The sequence below is a fragment of the Vespa mandarinia genome, chromosome 1, assembly GCF_050613455.1.
Source record: "Vespa mandarinia isolate Hongniang chromosome 1, ASM5061345v1, whole genome shotgun sequence".
Lineage (NCBI taxonomy): Eukaryota > Metazoa > Arthropoda > Insecta > Hymenoptera > Vespidae > Vespa > Vespa mandarinia.
In genome coordinates, this window is record NC_140810.1 from 14,732,607 (window position 1) to 14,749,373 (window position 16,767).

At 30.3% G+C, this 16,767-nt stretch overlaps 3 protein-coding genes across 7 annotated transcripts in view; 2 read left to right on the forward strand and 1 right to left on the reverse strand.

The window, feature by feature from the left end:
- LOC118447658 (uncharacterized) overlaps positions 1 to 4,745 on the forward strand; it is a 32,241-nt gene extending 27,496 nt beyond the window's left edge. For all 3 annotated transcript variants that reach the window (XM_035879857.2, XM_085661469.1, XM_035879859.2), the window contains 2 exons: positions 613 to 2,327; positions 3,041 to 4,745. In XM_035879857.2, coding sequence (XP_035735750.1) covers positions 814 to 2,327; positions 3,041 to 3,374 — 1,848 coding nt within the window. In that variant the 5' untranslated portion in view covers positions 613 to 813 and the 3' untranslated portion in view covers positions 3,375 to 4,745. The remainder of the gene's footprint in view (positions 1 to 612; positions 2,328 to 3,040) is intronic.
- A 1,810-nt stretch (positions 4,746 to 6,555) lies between these two features.
- Positions 6,556 to 16,741, forward strand: galene (potassium two pore domain channel subfamily K member galene). 2 transcript variants are annotated; one of them, XM_085661461.1, is made up of 11 exons: positions 6,556 to 6,860; positions 7,605 to 7,724; positions 7,942 to 8,068; positions 12,960 to 13,086; positions 13,541 to 13,642; positions 13,720 to 13,848; positions 14,318 to 14,454; positions 14,536 to 14,685; positions 15,473 to 15,751; positions 16,262 to 16,417; positions 16,482 to 16,741. In XM_085661461.1, exons 1-11 carry the CDS (start codon positions 6,663 to 6,665, stop codon positions 16,715 to 16,717), a joined length of 1,761 nt encoding a protein of 586 aa, XP_085517587.1. In that variant the 5' UTR covers positions 6,556 to 6,662; the 3' UTR covers positions 16,718 to 16,741. The 2 variants fall into 2 exon arrangements, with proteins under 2 accessions (XP_085517587.1, XP_035735747.2); XM_035879854.2 differs by adding an exon at positions 15,018 to 15,254 and having other exon boundaries at positions 16,262 to 16,706.
- On the reverse strand, positions 6,818 to 10,403 carry LOC118447666 (uncharacterized). 2 transcript variants are annotated; one of them, XM_085661547.1, is made up of 5 exons: positions 10,165 to 10,403; positions 9,782 to 9,985; positions 9,102 to 9,255; positions 8,861 to 8,984; positions 6,818 to 6,836 (listed from the first exon to the last, which is right to left on the reverse strand). In XM_085661547.1, exons 1-4 carry the CDS (start codon positions 10,281 to 10,283, stop codon positions 8,895 to 8,897), a joined length of 567 nt encoding a protein of 188 aa, XP_085517673.1. In that variant the 5' UTR covers positions 10,284 to 10,403; the 3' UTR covers positions 6,818 to 6,836; positions 8,861 to 8,894. The 2 variants fall into 2 exon arrangements, with proteins under 2 accessions (XP_085517673.1, XP_035735769.1); XM_035879876.2 differs by lacking the exon at positions 6,818 to 6,836 and adding an exon at positions 7,921 to 8,769 and having other exon boundaries at positions 10,165 to 10,402.
- Positions 16,742 to 16,767: the final 26 nt, after the last annotated feature.

The following is a 16,767-nucleotide window of genomic DNA, read 5'->3' on the forward strand; positions in this document are numbered from 1 at the left end:
TATATATGTAAAAGATATGTATATTCCGGACATTTCAATAAAATAATATAAATTTGTATTAAATTCGAAAGTGTTATATCAGACGAAATATTTTTTCAAACGTTGCGTATTACTGATCATTTTCTCCGTCCTCTAATTTTCTCTCTCTCTCTCTCTCTCTCTCTCTCCTTTTCTCTCAGATAATTTCAAAATTCTGGCAAATTATTGATAACCGATGAGAAGTTGTTTCGTATGCTTGTACCATCATGCTTTCCTCTCTATCACTATTCCTCTCTCCCTCTGTTTGTTGCATAAGATATAATTTATGTATGTATGTATTTATGTAAGTATGTATGCATGCATGCATTTTCGATGAATAATATCGAACTGGAATATTCGATTTAATTCATAGACAATCTCGAATGTCGATGACCTCGTTTATGACCTAGGTTAGATTAAACTTGTACCACTTGTTTTTTAAAAATTTGACATTTTGCATGATATTTAACCATAAATTAAATTATTCACGATATAGAAATTAATTTTATGTGTGTGTGTGTGTGTGTGTACGTGTGTGTATATATATATATATGTAATATAAAATAATTAAATAAATAATTTGATGTGTTACAGAGAAGACCGATGCGGAAGCGGTGTTGTGCTTGATCGAAACAGAGGTGCTTCGTGAAAGATAAAGAGAAAGAGAGAGAGAGAGAGGGAGAGAGGGAGGGAGATAGAGATAGAGAGAAAGAGAAAAGAAAAGAACACATTAAAAAAGAGCGAGAGAGATAAGACATAGAGAGAAGGAAAGAGGGGAAAAACAAGTACGACAGGATGTTGCAGAGTTGCAACGGGAGCACGTCGCGACGTGCCAGACGAGTCCTCGTATTCGTTTTCGCTTGGAGTCTCCTCATGATAGCGGCTGTGCAATTTCGTCATGCCGAAAACAGTGCACTTCGTAACGGTCGTAGTAATACCGAGGAGAATAATGCAGTTAGTGACGTAGTCATCGAGGATAATTATCTTCGTCGGGAGGCCGGCATCGTGAGAACGGGAACCGATGATAAAATATCAGATGGTTCGTCGAGTCTCGGTCTATCTCGTTATCTTTTGCAAAGATCGAAAGATCCCGAGACTGGTTTTGGGAATATAATTGGTGGTGGATCAATTCTTCCAACGACTACGATTGTAGGTAATAAAAATATTAATGAAAATTCAGTAACGAGAAATCCTTTGGATTTAGAACCATTGTTGGATAAAAGACCAGCGAAAACCGAGGAGGAATTGATCGAAGAAATTGAAGAAAGGTTACCTAGCCTTCCTCTCGCTTATTGGAGCAAAAATAACAGGTTGAACGGTCAACAAAACAAAATATCAAAGAAGGGTAACGAGAGCTGTTCTAATTTCAAGTTTCCCTCGATCTATGATCTAGAATTTAATAACGTTTACTGGCAAACGTTGAGGACAAGCAACGGTACTTTCCAGTTCTTCGGTGCGTTTTATGATAAACGTAAGCTTTCGAGGATCGGTCCTGCTATAAGGATCGTTGGAATGATCGATAGGATCGAACCTAAGGTTAAAACTTATTGTCAGATGTGGTATGACGGTGATAAAAGTCCAATTGTAGTCGAATATCTCGAATACAAATATATTTGGTATTCGAAATGGGGCAATTACAAACAGGGAATATATCAGCCATATGTTATAGCTTGTAAAGTGCCGCAATCGCATTGGTCGAAGGGACCACCAGCGTCCGTTTCTATGGTCGAAAAACCATGCGATACACCGACTAACAATCTCCGTATTATTTATAATAAACCAAAACGTAAAAAGGATTTTGCCGTTTGCGTTAAGGGTCTTGATTTTCTTCACGAAGATCTTTCCGTAAGATTGGTCGAATGGATTGAACTGATAACCCTTCTTGGGGCCGACAAAATATTTTTTTATGAACTTCAAGTACATCCAAACATAACTAAAGTTTTGAATTATTATCAAAGACTCGGTAAGGTTCATGTGACGCCTTTGACATTACCCGGTGGACAGCCTAATGTTCCATCCTTTCAACATATGTATCTAACGAAAAAAACTAATCACAAGAGGCAAAACGAATTGATACCATACAATGATTGTCTATACAAACATATGTACGAATACGAATACATAGCACTGTTAGATGTTGATGAAGTGATCATGCCCGTGAAGGACGCTACCTGGCAGGACCTTATGAAGAGGGTATTACCTAAGGCCTTTAAAATACGAAACGAGACACGCGCCTCTTACAACGTGAGAAACGTTTACTTCCTCGACGACCTGCTGCAGCCCCATGGCCATTTCAAGGACATACCCAGGTGAGTGCGAGCTACGACTTTCACGACGGCACATAATAATAATTGCTTAGCAGTATCTCGGATCCTGTTTGTCCCCGTGACAATTATTTTCGCCAGCCGTTTATTTTCACGTATCGTTAATAATTAATATTTCATATTTAATTGAATCTTATGTACAATTGAATTACTATAATGAAATAAAAGAAAAAAAAAACAAAAGAAAAAAAGATAAAGCAAAATCATTTGAAAAAGAATATTATATCGAAGATATTTAAATTCGACGATCGTTTAATTATCATCGGGGTAAAAATTCTAACGAGCTTTGATATTCTAAAATATTATCGCTCGCGCAATTCCATCCATTATTCAAGTCATCAAATTACAACCAAATCGTTAGGAAGGTCTCGAATTAAAGAATGCAACGCGGCATGCAGAATCGTGGTTGGCATAAACGATTCAATGCCATCCAAGTCGGTCAAGCGGAAGTTTCCAATAATAATTAACGTGACAATTTTGCAATGAGAGAGAGAGAGAGAGAGAGAGAGAAAGAGAGAGGAGAGAGATACTTCTCCCTTAGGTATTATATTTAAAATTATCATAATCAATATATATACATGGGGATAAAGAATATGCAAAAAAAAAAGATGCGTGATAATTAAAAATTAATAATTCTTCATGTATTAGATACAGGAGTAAAATCTTTTCTAATGTTTAATTTTCTTCTTATTACTCAGGTACATGCATATGCTGCAGCACGTATACCGTTCGAAGAACTTCACTAAACCAAACCAGTACATCAAGTGCTTCCATAATCCTGAACGGGTCGTCACTTTGCACAATCACTTCCCTTTGGCTTGCCTTGGGGCCGGATGTACGAGTTATCCGATCGAGACAGAAGATGCTCAGCTACAGCATTATCGTGCTGATTGTGTGAAGTCTTTAAAAAAGACTTGCGTTGAATATCGCGAGAACAGCATCTTAGATACGACGATTTGGCGATACAAGGATCAGCTTGTGGAACGAGTTACCAGAACACTTCAAATTCTTGGCTTTTTCGGTCCAAGCTAGCGTCACGTTTTAGTTTCGCTAAGAACTCTGATAGAGTTTTACATTAATTCTTTTTTTTTCTTCTTTTTTTTCTTTTTATTCCCCCAACCTTCTTCTCTTTGACGTGTTCGTTACTTTAAAGAGATCGGCGCAAATCTCAACGATCATCCTTTTATATAGGATTAAAAATATCGTAGAGTCAATTAAGGTCATTTTAAAAACGTTAAATCGAAACCGTTTGCGAAATGAATTTAAACGCCTGATCCTTAAGTCACGGATCGATGAAATTTTAGTTGTCGATTTCTTGATAGAAATATTATATCGAGAATTTATTATTACAATAGCCTACCATGTAACATTGTCAATTTACAATTTTTATTTTATACGTAGACGTATGTATATGTAGCTCGCAAATTTAAATCGATCAAAGGTATACATATACATATATATATATATATATATATATATATATATATATATATATGCATCATTATATTAGCTTCATAAGATTTGTATTCTCAATGCGTTCGTCGAACCTTTTTCACGTTTTGGTAGTCTAATGAAGCAACATTCTGCTTTATTCCTTCAAAAATATTTTTTTATTTATCTAACTTCCTATGTGACAACGATTTAATTACAGTATATTCTTTATCCCTTTATCTATTTCTTTCACGTCGCTATGTCTAGTTTTCCTTCATGGTGAACCTCGATCGCTTTCTTTATATAGGATAAAATAAGATTGACTATACCATTATATTCCGTACTAAACGAAACGCTAATTCTTTATTTATGCGTTTCATACGTGCTTGAATACAAGTTAAGAGAAAGCGATTCATGTATACACCATGAACCGATAATTAATGTAAACAATATTAGATTAGAAAGCCCATTTATAGATATAAATAGTCTCATATCTAACTTGTAATAATTTACTCGCATCCTTTACGCTTAATCTACGATTTTCGAGTGTGTCTATTGTGAAAAAGTATCTTTGAAAAGGACAAGACTGTCCTCGTTTCTTATCATCTCTTTTTAATAAAAATTTCGTTATTCGCAATATAAGGAAAATCATAAAGATGTGATAATAATAATAATAATAATAATAATAATAATTATAATAATGATGATGATGATATAGCGCAAAAAAAAATGAAATGAAATAAATATTTTCTCACGAAACTTTGAAATTATATATTAATTAGAAAACTGATGTATCTTTTTTCATTGAACTACGTGCCTTTTTAAAGATAATGTCTTAAAGTACACTTAGTTCCGAGCTTAGATTGCTCGTTTCAATGATGTTTCCTATCTGTATATAACTTACTATATACTTAATGAAAAAGTCACATTCATCGTAAATAAATAAATAAATAAATAAATAAATAAATAAATAAATAAATAAATAAATAAGGTCAATAATTATATCAATGAAATGTATCTTCATGGAGTATTACCCACTTCCTCATTAGTAAATCGATAAATAAAACAAACATATATATATATATATGTTTTTACATTATACAATGAATAAGTTAATATATATATTAAAATGCTTTAATCTCTTTAAAACAATATCGTAGCTTTCATGTAAATCAAATGTAATCAATAATATTATGTTTGATTTTGATTGAATTTGATTAACTTATATATAAAATTATATCTTAACGATCTTTAAAATCGTATGTACACCTTAACATAGATGGAGTACGATTAGATTCATTGGTACGAATAGTGTTACCAAATCATTGCAATAATCTTTTATGACATGTGTGACCATTGCTTCAAATACTTCGGCCAATATAAAGCTTGAATTATAATAATTAAATATAATCTCATAATTACATATGCAATACTATATATATTTTTTATTTATTCATATATATATATATATGTATATATATATATATATATATATATATATATATATATATTAATATTATAAATCTATAAAAATAATACCTTGATATTTTTTCATTTTGTTTTGTTTTCTTTTTTTTTTCTTTTCTCTGTTTATAAATACTTCGAAAAACTATTATAAAAATATTTTTCTGTGTATGTCAAGTAAGTGGCATATATCGTTAAAACTTGTATTAAAGAAATAAAGTACCATTAATTGTATTTGAAACATAGTATTTACGGCTGACAAATGCTTTTGTTTCTAACCGATGTATATCTGCTTTCGTATACTATAGGAACTAACTACATTCGTTACCGCTTTTGTAGGTGGATCCGCTTTGGCTCTTTCGTTTACAGACGAAAATCCGACGATATGGCGGTGGTAGGATAAATTTGGAACAACCGTTCGGGAGATGAAACTCGCTTATGTTACGGTCTCTACTGTCTTAGTTTCGTGCCGAGGATTATTCCCAGTGTGTCTCTCGTGTTAACGAGAAGAGAGAGAGAGAAAGAGAGAGAGAGAAAGAGAAAGAGAGAGAGAGAGAGAGAGAAAGAGACAAAGAGAGAAAGAGAGAGAGAGAAAGAGAGAGAGAGAGAGAGATACTGGGAAGTGTGGATGACGTCGACATTTGGACGGTTTATATAGATATGTAAAAAGTGTGTGACGAAATTTTTCTCTTTTTTCTTTTCCTACTTTCTTTTTTCTTTTTTTGCTTTTCTTTTTTTTTCTTTTTTTTTTCAAAAATCTATACAACGAAATATCATCGACGATCGATCAGACTCGTCGAGTTATGTCCGAATCATATTCGTTGTTCTGATCTAATGAGTTGTACGTTCATTATTTTATTGTGAATGAAGGTACGCGGTTATACTTATATGTCCGACTAAGTGACATTGCGTACGTAACAAAAGAAAAAAAAAGAAAAAAAAAAAAAGAAAAAGAAGAAAAGAAAAATAGATTATCATAATCTTCATCGTGATATCATTTCCAAAAGTTCTCCTACGTAACTCTACATATGTACTTACGTACTTGCCTACTTACGTTACGTATGTATATAAGTATGTACGTATCTATGTATGTATTTTCATTGAATCGTTTCTAATATCCTCCTCCGTCTATCGAATGATTTGTATAATATACAAAGAGTTTCAAAAATAAATCTCCGCGTCTATGAGAGAACGTTTGGATTGAAAGATTTTGTAACACGTGGATTCCATGGAACCGGTATGAAGAAGAAATATATTCAATAGACGTTAAAATAAATAGAACGAAATAAGTGATGAACACGTAAAAAGTTTAAAAGAGAAAAAGGGGCAACGGATAGATATATATTTCTTATGTCTGTCAGGAATTGACACGTCGTGAATTGAAAACGTTAGACGATAATATCCTGTCGTTTTGAGATAAGTAAAATGTCACATACAAGATTGGAGATATATGATCCATTTGCCGATCTCGAGAAACCTTCGAGATGCATAAAATTCTTACGTCTTCTTTGGAAGTTTAGCAGATGCGTATTCTCTCACGTAACGTTGGTCTCCCTGGTTGTGGCATATTGTGTCATAGGTGCATATGCCTTTGAATCCCTTGAGGCAGATCATGAGAAACAGGTAGGTATATTATATTCTATGTAGGTCAAGATATATACGTGTGTTCGTGTGTCTATGTGCGTGTATACATATATATATATATATACGTATGTATGTATGTATGTATGTATATATAAGAACAGCTCATTCCCAAATATATTTTACAATTTTGAAGAAAATAAAGTTTTTATAAAGTATTCTTGACGCACGAAATTCATCTTCAAAATTCTGATATATATATATATGTAGAGGCTGTGCCAAAAAAAAGAAGAAAAAAATTACAGGTTTCTATGTGATATTAAAAATTAATTATCCCTAGATTGTACGACTCTTTCTAGATTAATTCAATTCTATATATAAAAAAAAAGAAACGTTTTGATCTTGTTATATTATCTACAAAAAAGAGAGAGAGAGAGAGAGAGAGAGAGAGAGAAAAGAAAAATATACAATTAGAGTTTGAAAAGAAAAGAAAAATCTCGACAAAGAGAGAATAATCGATGTTTGATATCACCGAGAAACTTTTCAGCCAACTCTATACGATCATCAATCGTCCACATCTTACCTCGTGTCGTCTTATCCCATATTCATTTGATCATTTTATTATTTATTTTTTTATTATAACTAATATAGATAAGAAATTTATTGTTTGAGTAAAATTCAAATTTATTTTTTATCTTTTTACGATATATATATATATATATATATATATATACACGCACACATACATGTGTGTGTTTGATCATTTTTAACCGGTTTGGCTTATAGATAAAGAAAAACGTGAAGTATTTAAGAGGAAACATAACGGAAAAGCTGTGGAAATTGACGAAGGAAGTTGAGGTTTTAGTACGAGAAAATTGGACGTTGGATGCTTTACGAGAGTTACAGGTAGAGACAGAAAGAGATGAAACGAGAAAAAAGGAAATTTCTTTTTTTTTTTTTTTTCTACAAAGATAAATTACAAAAAAATATATTAAATACAGTTTACGTTTATATCTTTCCAAAACGTTTATTACGTGTACATGGGCTTTTATATATATATATATATATATATATATATATATATATATATATTTCTCTTTTTTGTTCTTTTTCCATTTCTTAGGGTTTCGAAAGCAATTTGTTTACGTTACTCAGAAAAGAAGGTTGGGATGGAAGCGAAGAGGAAAATAACATACAATGGACCTTTGCCGGTGCCCTATTCTATTCAATTATCGTAATCACGACGATTGGTGAGTTGAAAGAAATCATCTAACACGATGTATATACATACATACATCCATACATATATATTTACATGTTATATACATACGTAGCATTTCATCAATCCTCTGATCGAATTAATATCAACGATAGAGTCTTTGAAGTTTCTATTTGTAATTGAAAAGGTCTAAACTCGTACATATATACATACATACATATATACATATATACACATACACGCTTACGCTGTTATTCTGTGTGCATAACGTTTTAATCTACTAATCGAATTAATTGAAAGTTTGACTTACGATTACGTTATTAAATCTATCAACCAATTCATTTATTCTAAGCATCGAACGTTGTCGAAGGTCATGTTGAAAGACGATTTGGCAACTTAGTAGTATATATGTAGTTAGGAGAAATTCGATGCGATTAGAATTTATTCACATTCTCATTGACATTCAAAGAATTCTCATTGACATTCTTTCGGTGAACACCAACTATGTAGGACCTATATTAATTTACATTGTATTTTTCACTCATGAATGTTTACATACAAAGACAAAAAAGAAAAAAAGAATATATATATCTTTTTTCTGTCTTTATAAATAAATATTAATGATTAAGAAATACAATGAATCTTTTTCACATTTATCATCAACTAAATGTCAACTAATCCGCGATGGTAAAAGGTTGCATTTATTTTTTCGTCATGAATAATTCGAGATTACTGAAATGTACAGAAATAAATTTTATTTAAAAGCTACTTTATGATCAAACTCGTAAATCAAAATGTTTTTTTTTTTTTATATTTTACTTACATGCGTTACGTATGTACGTGGTTATGTTAAATTATCAATGTCTGTCACGTGGATCACCTGATACTAACGTTGGATATTTTTTACTGTTGAAACAACAATATCGTTTGCCATTCGCACAGGCACCCTAAAAAGTAAGAAATTCAAAATGCGCCTTCACATAGTTTTCCTTTTATTTATTTTCTTTTTACTTATTTATTATTTTTTTCTCTTTTTTTTTTTTTTTTTTAATATAAAAACTTACGAATTTTAATCCAGCCGATGGACAGTTAAAACTGTATCTACATTTGCAGGTATCGTATTCGCGATAACGCGTCCCTTTTAGATATTGGAAGGGTACATGTCCAGAATCTAAATTATCGTCGTAATCGATGATCGATCCGCTCGGTGGATGTGGCCTGTCATTATCGAAATTTCATAACTACCTCGGCGTTAATTAACACGTTGAGTGGCCAAACCAATTTTACAGATATCGCTATGTATACATCTAATATCTTCCATTACATTTTGCGGATAAGATGTATTTAATATACTTTCTTTTTCTTCTTTTTTCTTTTTTTTTTTTTTTACATTAAACATCAAAATCATTAAAATATAATTCATTTGAAAAATCAACGTTATACTTTTACTCTTTCAAATGTCGTAAAACGAGAAGAGAAAAAAAAATTATCGAAACATTTGAAATTAAATAATATCAATGGCATTCGACGTATTAATCAACGACGTTACATTAACATTTTTATAATGACCAAGCAAATGAGTATAAGTTAAATTTATTAATTATGAGAAGCATTTGTAAATTATAATATTGTTTAAAATGCAATGTAAGATTTTGGTATTAGTTTTTGGACGTGAAAATTGATAACATATACATACATACATATATATATATATATATATATATATATATATATATATATATACCTTCCAATAATTCCTGTCGGTCCACCAGGTCCTATCAAGACTCCGTTGTTATTCGGATAAGTCGTCACGAACGGCCTATTTCCATGACCATAAGAGCCTGAATGCTGCTGTGGTCTGGATCCTATGTTCTCTGGCCTGAATCCCACGAATGGGCCACCCGTATTGAAGTTCTCCAAATCGTCGGTATTCTCGTGTATTTGATATCTATCATACACAATAGTAACAATCGTTGAAAATATAATCCGTTCCTTTCATTCGCATTTTGGAATAAAAAAGGAAAAGAAACAAACAAAAATAAAAAAAAAAAAAAAAAGGAAAACCAAAATAAAAATATGGACAAAGATGGTAGAGTTCATTTTAGACATTGTTCGTATTGGACACACCTTGCATTTCCAATATTGGTAGTTCTACTTTGTCCATTGTTGTTATTCTCCCATATCCATTTACCGTTTTCGGATAGTACACTGACAACGACACAAGAAATAAAAATATAAAATCTCATATTGTTACTTAATTTCTTCTGAAAAGATATATTGCTACACTATTGTAACCTGTTATTACGTATGTAGTACGATAATACTTTCTTAACGCAAAAACCTTTAGAAGGCGACTAAATGAGAGTGAAAGTGAATCGTCTCTTTATATATGCAACGTGGGAAGGTGAACGTACCATGTGGTTCAAGTCGAGGTCCTTTGGGATAATAATGATCGACATACAGGTTCTCTCAACGAACTATCTCGTCTCGATTGACTACTATTTTTCGTTTCCTTTTTCTTTTTTTGTCCTTCAAAAAAAATCTCTCAAATGATTTTGTTAAAGCAATCGTCGTCATTGTCATTATCACTTTGGATGTGATGATGATGATTCATCGGTTAGTTTTAAAAGATCACGATTATTAAGATTTATCCTAATTCTATTTATTTGTTCAGTATTTATATTGATATTTTTATTAAATATACATTTAATAAAATAAATTATTGGTATATATACGAATATTTTGATAAGTATTTATAATAAAATATCAATACGTAATATGAGTGATCGGTGTATAAATAATTAAATAGCATGATTACGTACGAGTTGTATCTAAATTTATTAATTAATACTGATCAACTATTAAAAATATTAACAAGTTATTACGTTTACAAATATTTCAATTACAATACTAATTAGTTTTTTTATATTAATCGATGTAATACTAATCATTTGTATTGCATATTGATATTTTATTATAGAATTTTATAGAATAGATAAGTGATCATTTATATAAAATATTAATGAATTAAAAATCTTAAAAAATTAGTGACCTTCTAATTACCATCCCTATAAATAGCAGCTACATTTTTTCTTTTTTATTCGTATATGTACATATTTTAGAAGAGTAAGAATTTCAAATGTAATTAAAATCGCAAGGACTGTTACAAAGTACTTGACTTTATAAGATCGTTTTAAGATTTCTCCTTACTAATAAAATGAATGGTAGGTAATAAAATCTTTATAACGAAATTGAAAATTAATTAATTGATTAATTAATTAACTTTTATCTATCTCTAATCGCACTAACATATCGTAGGAATATTCAATTTATATGTGATTAAGATAGAAGAAATTTGTAAATAAAAGAAAGATAATTTTTCCATTAGGAACGATTAGGAAAATTGAATATTATTTTACGTTATAAATTAATATATATTATTTATGATTGTCGATTTATTTTGGTATTACATTTTGAGTTACAAGCATTATTCTATAATTTCTTACGTATCTTTGTGGCGTTACGAGACCGATGGTAACCTCATTACATGAAAAATAAAGTCAATACGACAAAGGAACGCATGACCGAGTTTCATGCTAAATCGAACGTTCTGCTCATCCTGCCCTTTTTGTTTTCGATCGTTACGTCATTTTGCATCCGCCGGATACAGAAACAGAAACAGTCCGATGCTGTCCTCATCGATCGATTTTAATTACAATTCGTAAAATCGATTAAATTAAATTATTCTGTTTTTTTTTCTGTTATCATTATCATTACTACTGTTGTTGTTATTATCATCATTATTATAATTTTTGTTTTAATTAGATAAGAGCTCAACGTGAGAGACGTTAGAAGGAAACATTGAATGCTCTTTTACGATGACTTTTGTTTGACGTTTTCTTTTTTTCTATTTTTTTTTATTTTCTTTTTGTATTTTCTTTTTTATACTTTTTTTTTCATTGTATTTTCTCTTCTTTCCTCTTTAAATTTTTTTGTTCGAGAAACATTTCAAGTGAAACGAAACCCATTTATCCGTTTACTTATATATATGTATGTATGTATATATATTTGAATATAAACCAATTACTGAAATCTGTAAAAAAAAAAAAAATATATATATATATATATATGTAAGTAAAACTCATTTTGTTCTTTTTTCCATTTTTTTTTTCGTCGTATATTTTTTTTTCTGAAATCTTTTTATATAAGAAATATTTCAAGCGAGACAAAATCCATTTACGCATTTGCTTATATACATATATATTCAAACATAAGCTAATTCCTGAAATATGCAAAATAATATATATGTATACTTTGGTAAAACTTTTGTTTGGCTTATTTTTTTCTTGTATTTTTTATCTCTTTCCTTTGGAAATCTTTTTCATGTGTAAAACATTTCAGGCGAGACAAAATCCATTTATTAATTTACTCATATATATTACGTACACACGTGTTACCTATATATTTATACAAATACACATATACACATACGCGCGCGCGCACGCACACACACACACACACACACACGCACATATATATATATATATATATATATATATATATTCGAACATAAGTTCTTTACTAAAATCTGTAAAATAATATAATATACGTAGATAAAACTAATTAGCAGATTTGTATTCTGGAACTTGATGACCTTAACCTAAACTCAAGATGGACCAGTTGGACCGTGATGAAAGTTTTATGCTCAAACGTTAAATCATCATTTAATCACCGAATTTGACCTTGTCGAATGATCATTTAAATACCAAACATTATCTTTGCATATATATATATATATTATATATTATATTATATATATATTATATTATATATAATATTATATAATATTAAATATATATAATTGGTGCGTATATAAATAGGTCATATGTTAAATAATATAATAAATTTAAATTTAATTTTAGGATACGGTCACATAGCACCTAAAACTAAAAATGGAAAAGTCGTTACGATATTCTACGCTGTCGTTGGAATACCTTTGATGCTTCTCTGTTTGTCTAACATCGGTGACGTAATGGCATCAAGCTTTAGGTAAGAATTAATTATTCATTCTATGATTAACTTTGACTCTATGAGAATGTATACGGATTTAGATATAATTCGATGAGATTTTTTTCTTTTTTTCCTTTATTCTTTCTTTTTTCTCTTACACTTTATGTATGATATTTGAAATTAAAAAAAAACAAAAATCTCTCAAGGAATTTCTATTTCTTCTTATTCTTTTCTTTTTATTTATCTTTTTAATTTTTATTTCTTTTTTTTCTATGTCTTTATAAAATTTTTATATTGAAGAATATGCCATTACATAACTATAATAAATTCTATGAAAATATAGCTATGATCCAATGAGATTCATTTTTTCTTAAGAAGTTTATTGTATAAAAAAAAAAATCTTCGTTCAAGGAATTTCTATCTTTTCTTATATATATATATATTTTTTTTTTCTTTATTTTTTTCTTATTTATTTATTCTAAATTTTTATTAGGTTCTTGTATTGGAAAGTATGTTGTTATGTATGTACGAAGCCACCAAAGAAGAGACGTTCACGTCCCAGTTTAGTAAGATCCTACTCAGCAAGGCAATCAGGGTGATTAGTCATTTCATTAAAGTTACGTTGATCTAATGTTCGTTCTTTTAAAAATGGAAAAACCACAAATTCTTTAGGCGATACGATATTAACAACAGAGCTGCATCTTTCCGACGTTCGATTAGGCTGAGTCAGAGATCGACTGACGGAACATTAGGAATTCCCGAAGGTTTGACACGAACTTCTTACTCGGATACGGATTGCAGGTATACAACATACAAGGTGTATCATTTTAAACGGTACGACCAAATATCTCCTATACCAATTGGTTTTATAAGCAGATGTTTCAAACAAAAAAGTGTATTCAGATTATAAAGTTCGTTCAGAATATCGATTTCTATTTAAACAAAATTATGACTTCTGTATCTTAACAACCGCGTCTTCTATAAATTAGCTGCAATATATATTACATTATACTCTAAAAACTTTAGACTATTTTTATTTCTAACATTTGTTTAACGTCAAATCAATAGAATCGGAAATATTTGGTCATAATCGTTTGAAATAAAACACCCTGTATATATAGTCGTTTTATTTTTCAAATATAAATTCAATACATATACATGTACACACGTACATATATATATATATATATATATATATATGTATATATATATATATATATGTATATATAAATTTGTTCTTTCTCTCTCTAAAAAATCTCTATAAAATCAGGGATAATTCTCGACGTTCGAATGGAATGGACCAAAGGAGAATCTATTCTTATCAGTTATCTTCTCCTACGGCATTAAGGCCAACGACCTCCTTCAGAAATACGGATATACCTTTATCCTCTCTAAAATTAACAAAAGGTAGGATTTATGTATTAAGAAAAGAAGAATAAAACCATTGATTGAATATTTCTCACTAAATCCTATTATTTCCCGAAACAGGTAATCCTAGATTAGGTACTCAATCTCTCGATCGAAGATTAACAAGTGGAATTATAGAAACTGATCATTCGCCTGTTCTATGTAATAAATATGCTTTGGATGATGTCGAGGATGATTTGTTTTTATGGCAATCTACGTCACGAAATAAACGTAAAGATTTTCATTAAATTTAATACTTTATATTTATCATCGATATTATTATCGATATTTTTACATTCATTATTGATATATTCGCACGCACACACACGCATACACACGCACACACACACGCGCGCGTATGCATATATGTGACACACATATATATATATACTAGCGCGGGCAAGTGTGTGCACGCACATACATACAAGTGACGCGCATATGGACACACATGACATATGCATATATGCGTACATACATATACATATATATCTATATATATACGATATATATATATATATATACATATATCGTATATATATATATATATATATATATATCGACAGCCGAATATGTTAGCAAGTTTGGTAATCGTGCACAAGTAGAAGATAAATTAGAGGACATCGAAAGACAGCCTACATCGATAACTAGATCATTACCAAGAAGATTTCATTCGGTGGAAAGTGCCATTCTACCTCCACAGAGATCAACATTATCAACTCCGTATCAATTATCATCAGGTCATTTATCAGGAATCGAACAAAACAGAAGATATTACTCAGAAAGGATTAGACGTTCGCCAAGTAATTATTCCAATGATAAAAAAGTTCATAAAATTATATTGTATGTTATAATGAATGAAAGAGAGAAAGAAAGAGAGAGAGAAGGACGTACATAAAAATAAAAAAAAAGAATAATTATCCTAAGTACTTTTTTTTTCATCGATGATCGTAAATCGTTGCTTCTCTTTTTTCTATTTTTTTTTCCCCCTTTTTTATTTTTTTATTTCTTTTTCTTCCAGCACGTTTCCACAGACGAGAAGCATCGTTACCGAGAATTTTGTCGCCAATAGGATTTGCGATGCACCGACGTGCTTGTACCGATGATATAGACGTTGATTATGAGTTTTACACCACAACCGACGAACAAGAAAGACAACCGATAAAGCCAGTACCCATTTGGCTTTGCATTTTTCTCGTTGTTAGTTACATATTGGGCGGTGCTTGTCTATTTAGCAAATGGGAAAAGTGGACTTTTCTCGACAGCGCTTATTTCTGCTTTATTACTCTCACTACTATAGGTCTATAATTGAGATAATCTTCTTTAATATATTTAATTTTATCGTTCGCAGATAATAGCGATTAACTTAATTTTTAGAATTATTTTTTTTCTTTTCTTTTCTTTTTTTCTTTTTCTTTTCTCATCCTCAAACCATCATGAGATCGATGTTTAACTTTTTATACTTAAAATAAATTTTCTTAATAATCAGGCTTAAAAAGTTGCTAAACGAATAAATAATCTGCAATATACATATATATATATATATATATATATATATATATATATAAACTTTATCAATTTTCTTTTTTATCATCATTTTCTTATTGAGTTAATCGACTTTTGTCAAATGCGAGCGGTTCAATATAAAAAAAAAAAAGAAAGAAAAAAGGAAAAAGTAGAAAAAGAAAAAAGAAAAGATAAAATCAAACGCGACATACCAACATTTCTTTTTTCTTTTTTTTAAATATACATTTCGTCAATAAAAATAGAGTGTGCATACCTTCGATTGAACTAATTATTTTAATTTTAGGATTCGGTGACTTCGTGCCGAATAAATTGGACGCTCACAAAGGAATAGCCCTGTGCTCGTTGTATCTCTTATTTGGAATCGCTTTATTGGCGATGAGTTTCAATTTGGTCCAAGAGGAAGTGATCAATAACGTTAAAAGCATTGCGAAAAGTTTGGGTATATTAAAAGATAGCGACGACGAGTACGACGAGGATGACGATGACGATGAGGATGATTACAGGTACGATGCGGAATACGAGGATGATGTCGATGAGGATGATTTTGAAGAACGATGTGATAACAGCCAAAGAAAATCTTCTTATCTCGATGAACGTCGATACTAATTTTTTTATCTTTTCTCTCTCTCTCTCTCTCTCCTCATTCCCTCTTCCTACCCCCTCTCTCTCCCTCTCTCTATTTCTATCTCTATCGTTCGTTCTATTGTCTTCTCTTTTTTATGGAACAAAAGTTGCATAATAATAATAATAAAATAAAAAAGAAAATAAGAGAATAAATAAATAAATGAG

Bases quoted from the DNA above. Each gene is read 5' to 3' on its own strand.
- LOC118447666 (XM_085661547.1), bottom strand. From the start codon at position 10,283: ATGAGATTTTATATTTTTATTTCTTGTGTCGTTGTCAGTGTACTATCC. The intron at 9,256-9,781 runs GTATATATATAT...CGATAATGACAG, and splicing joins CCGACAGGAATTATTGGAAG to GCCACATCCACCGAGCGGAT. The intron at 8,985-9,101 runs GTAAGTTTTTAT...CTTACTTTTTAG, and splicing joins CATCGGCTGGATTAAAATTC to GGTGCCTGTGCGAATGGCAA.
- galene (XM_035879854.2), top strand. From the start codon at position 6,663: ATGTCACATACAAGATTGGAGATATATGATCCATTTGCCGATCTCGAG. The intron at 15,255-15,472 runs GTAATTATTCCA...TTTTTCTTCCAG, and splicing joins AAGGATTAGACGTTCGCCAA to CACGTTTCCACAGACGAGAA. The intron at 15,752-16,261 runs GTCTATAATTGA...TTTTAATTTTAG, and splicing joins TATTACTCTCACTACTATAG to GATTCGGTGACTTCGTGCCG.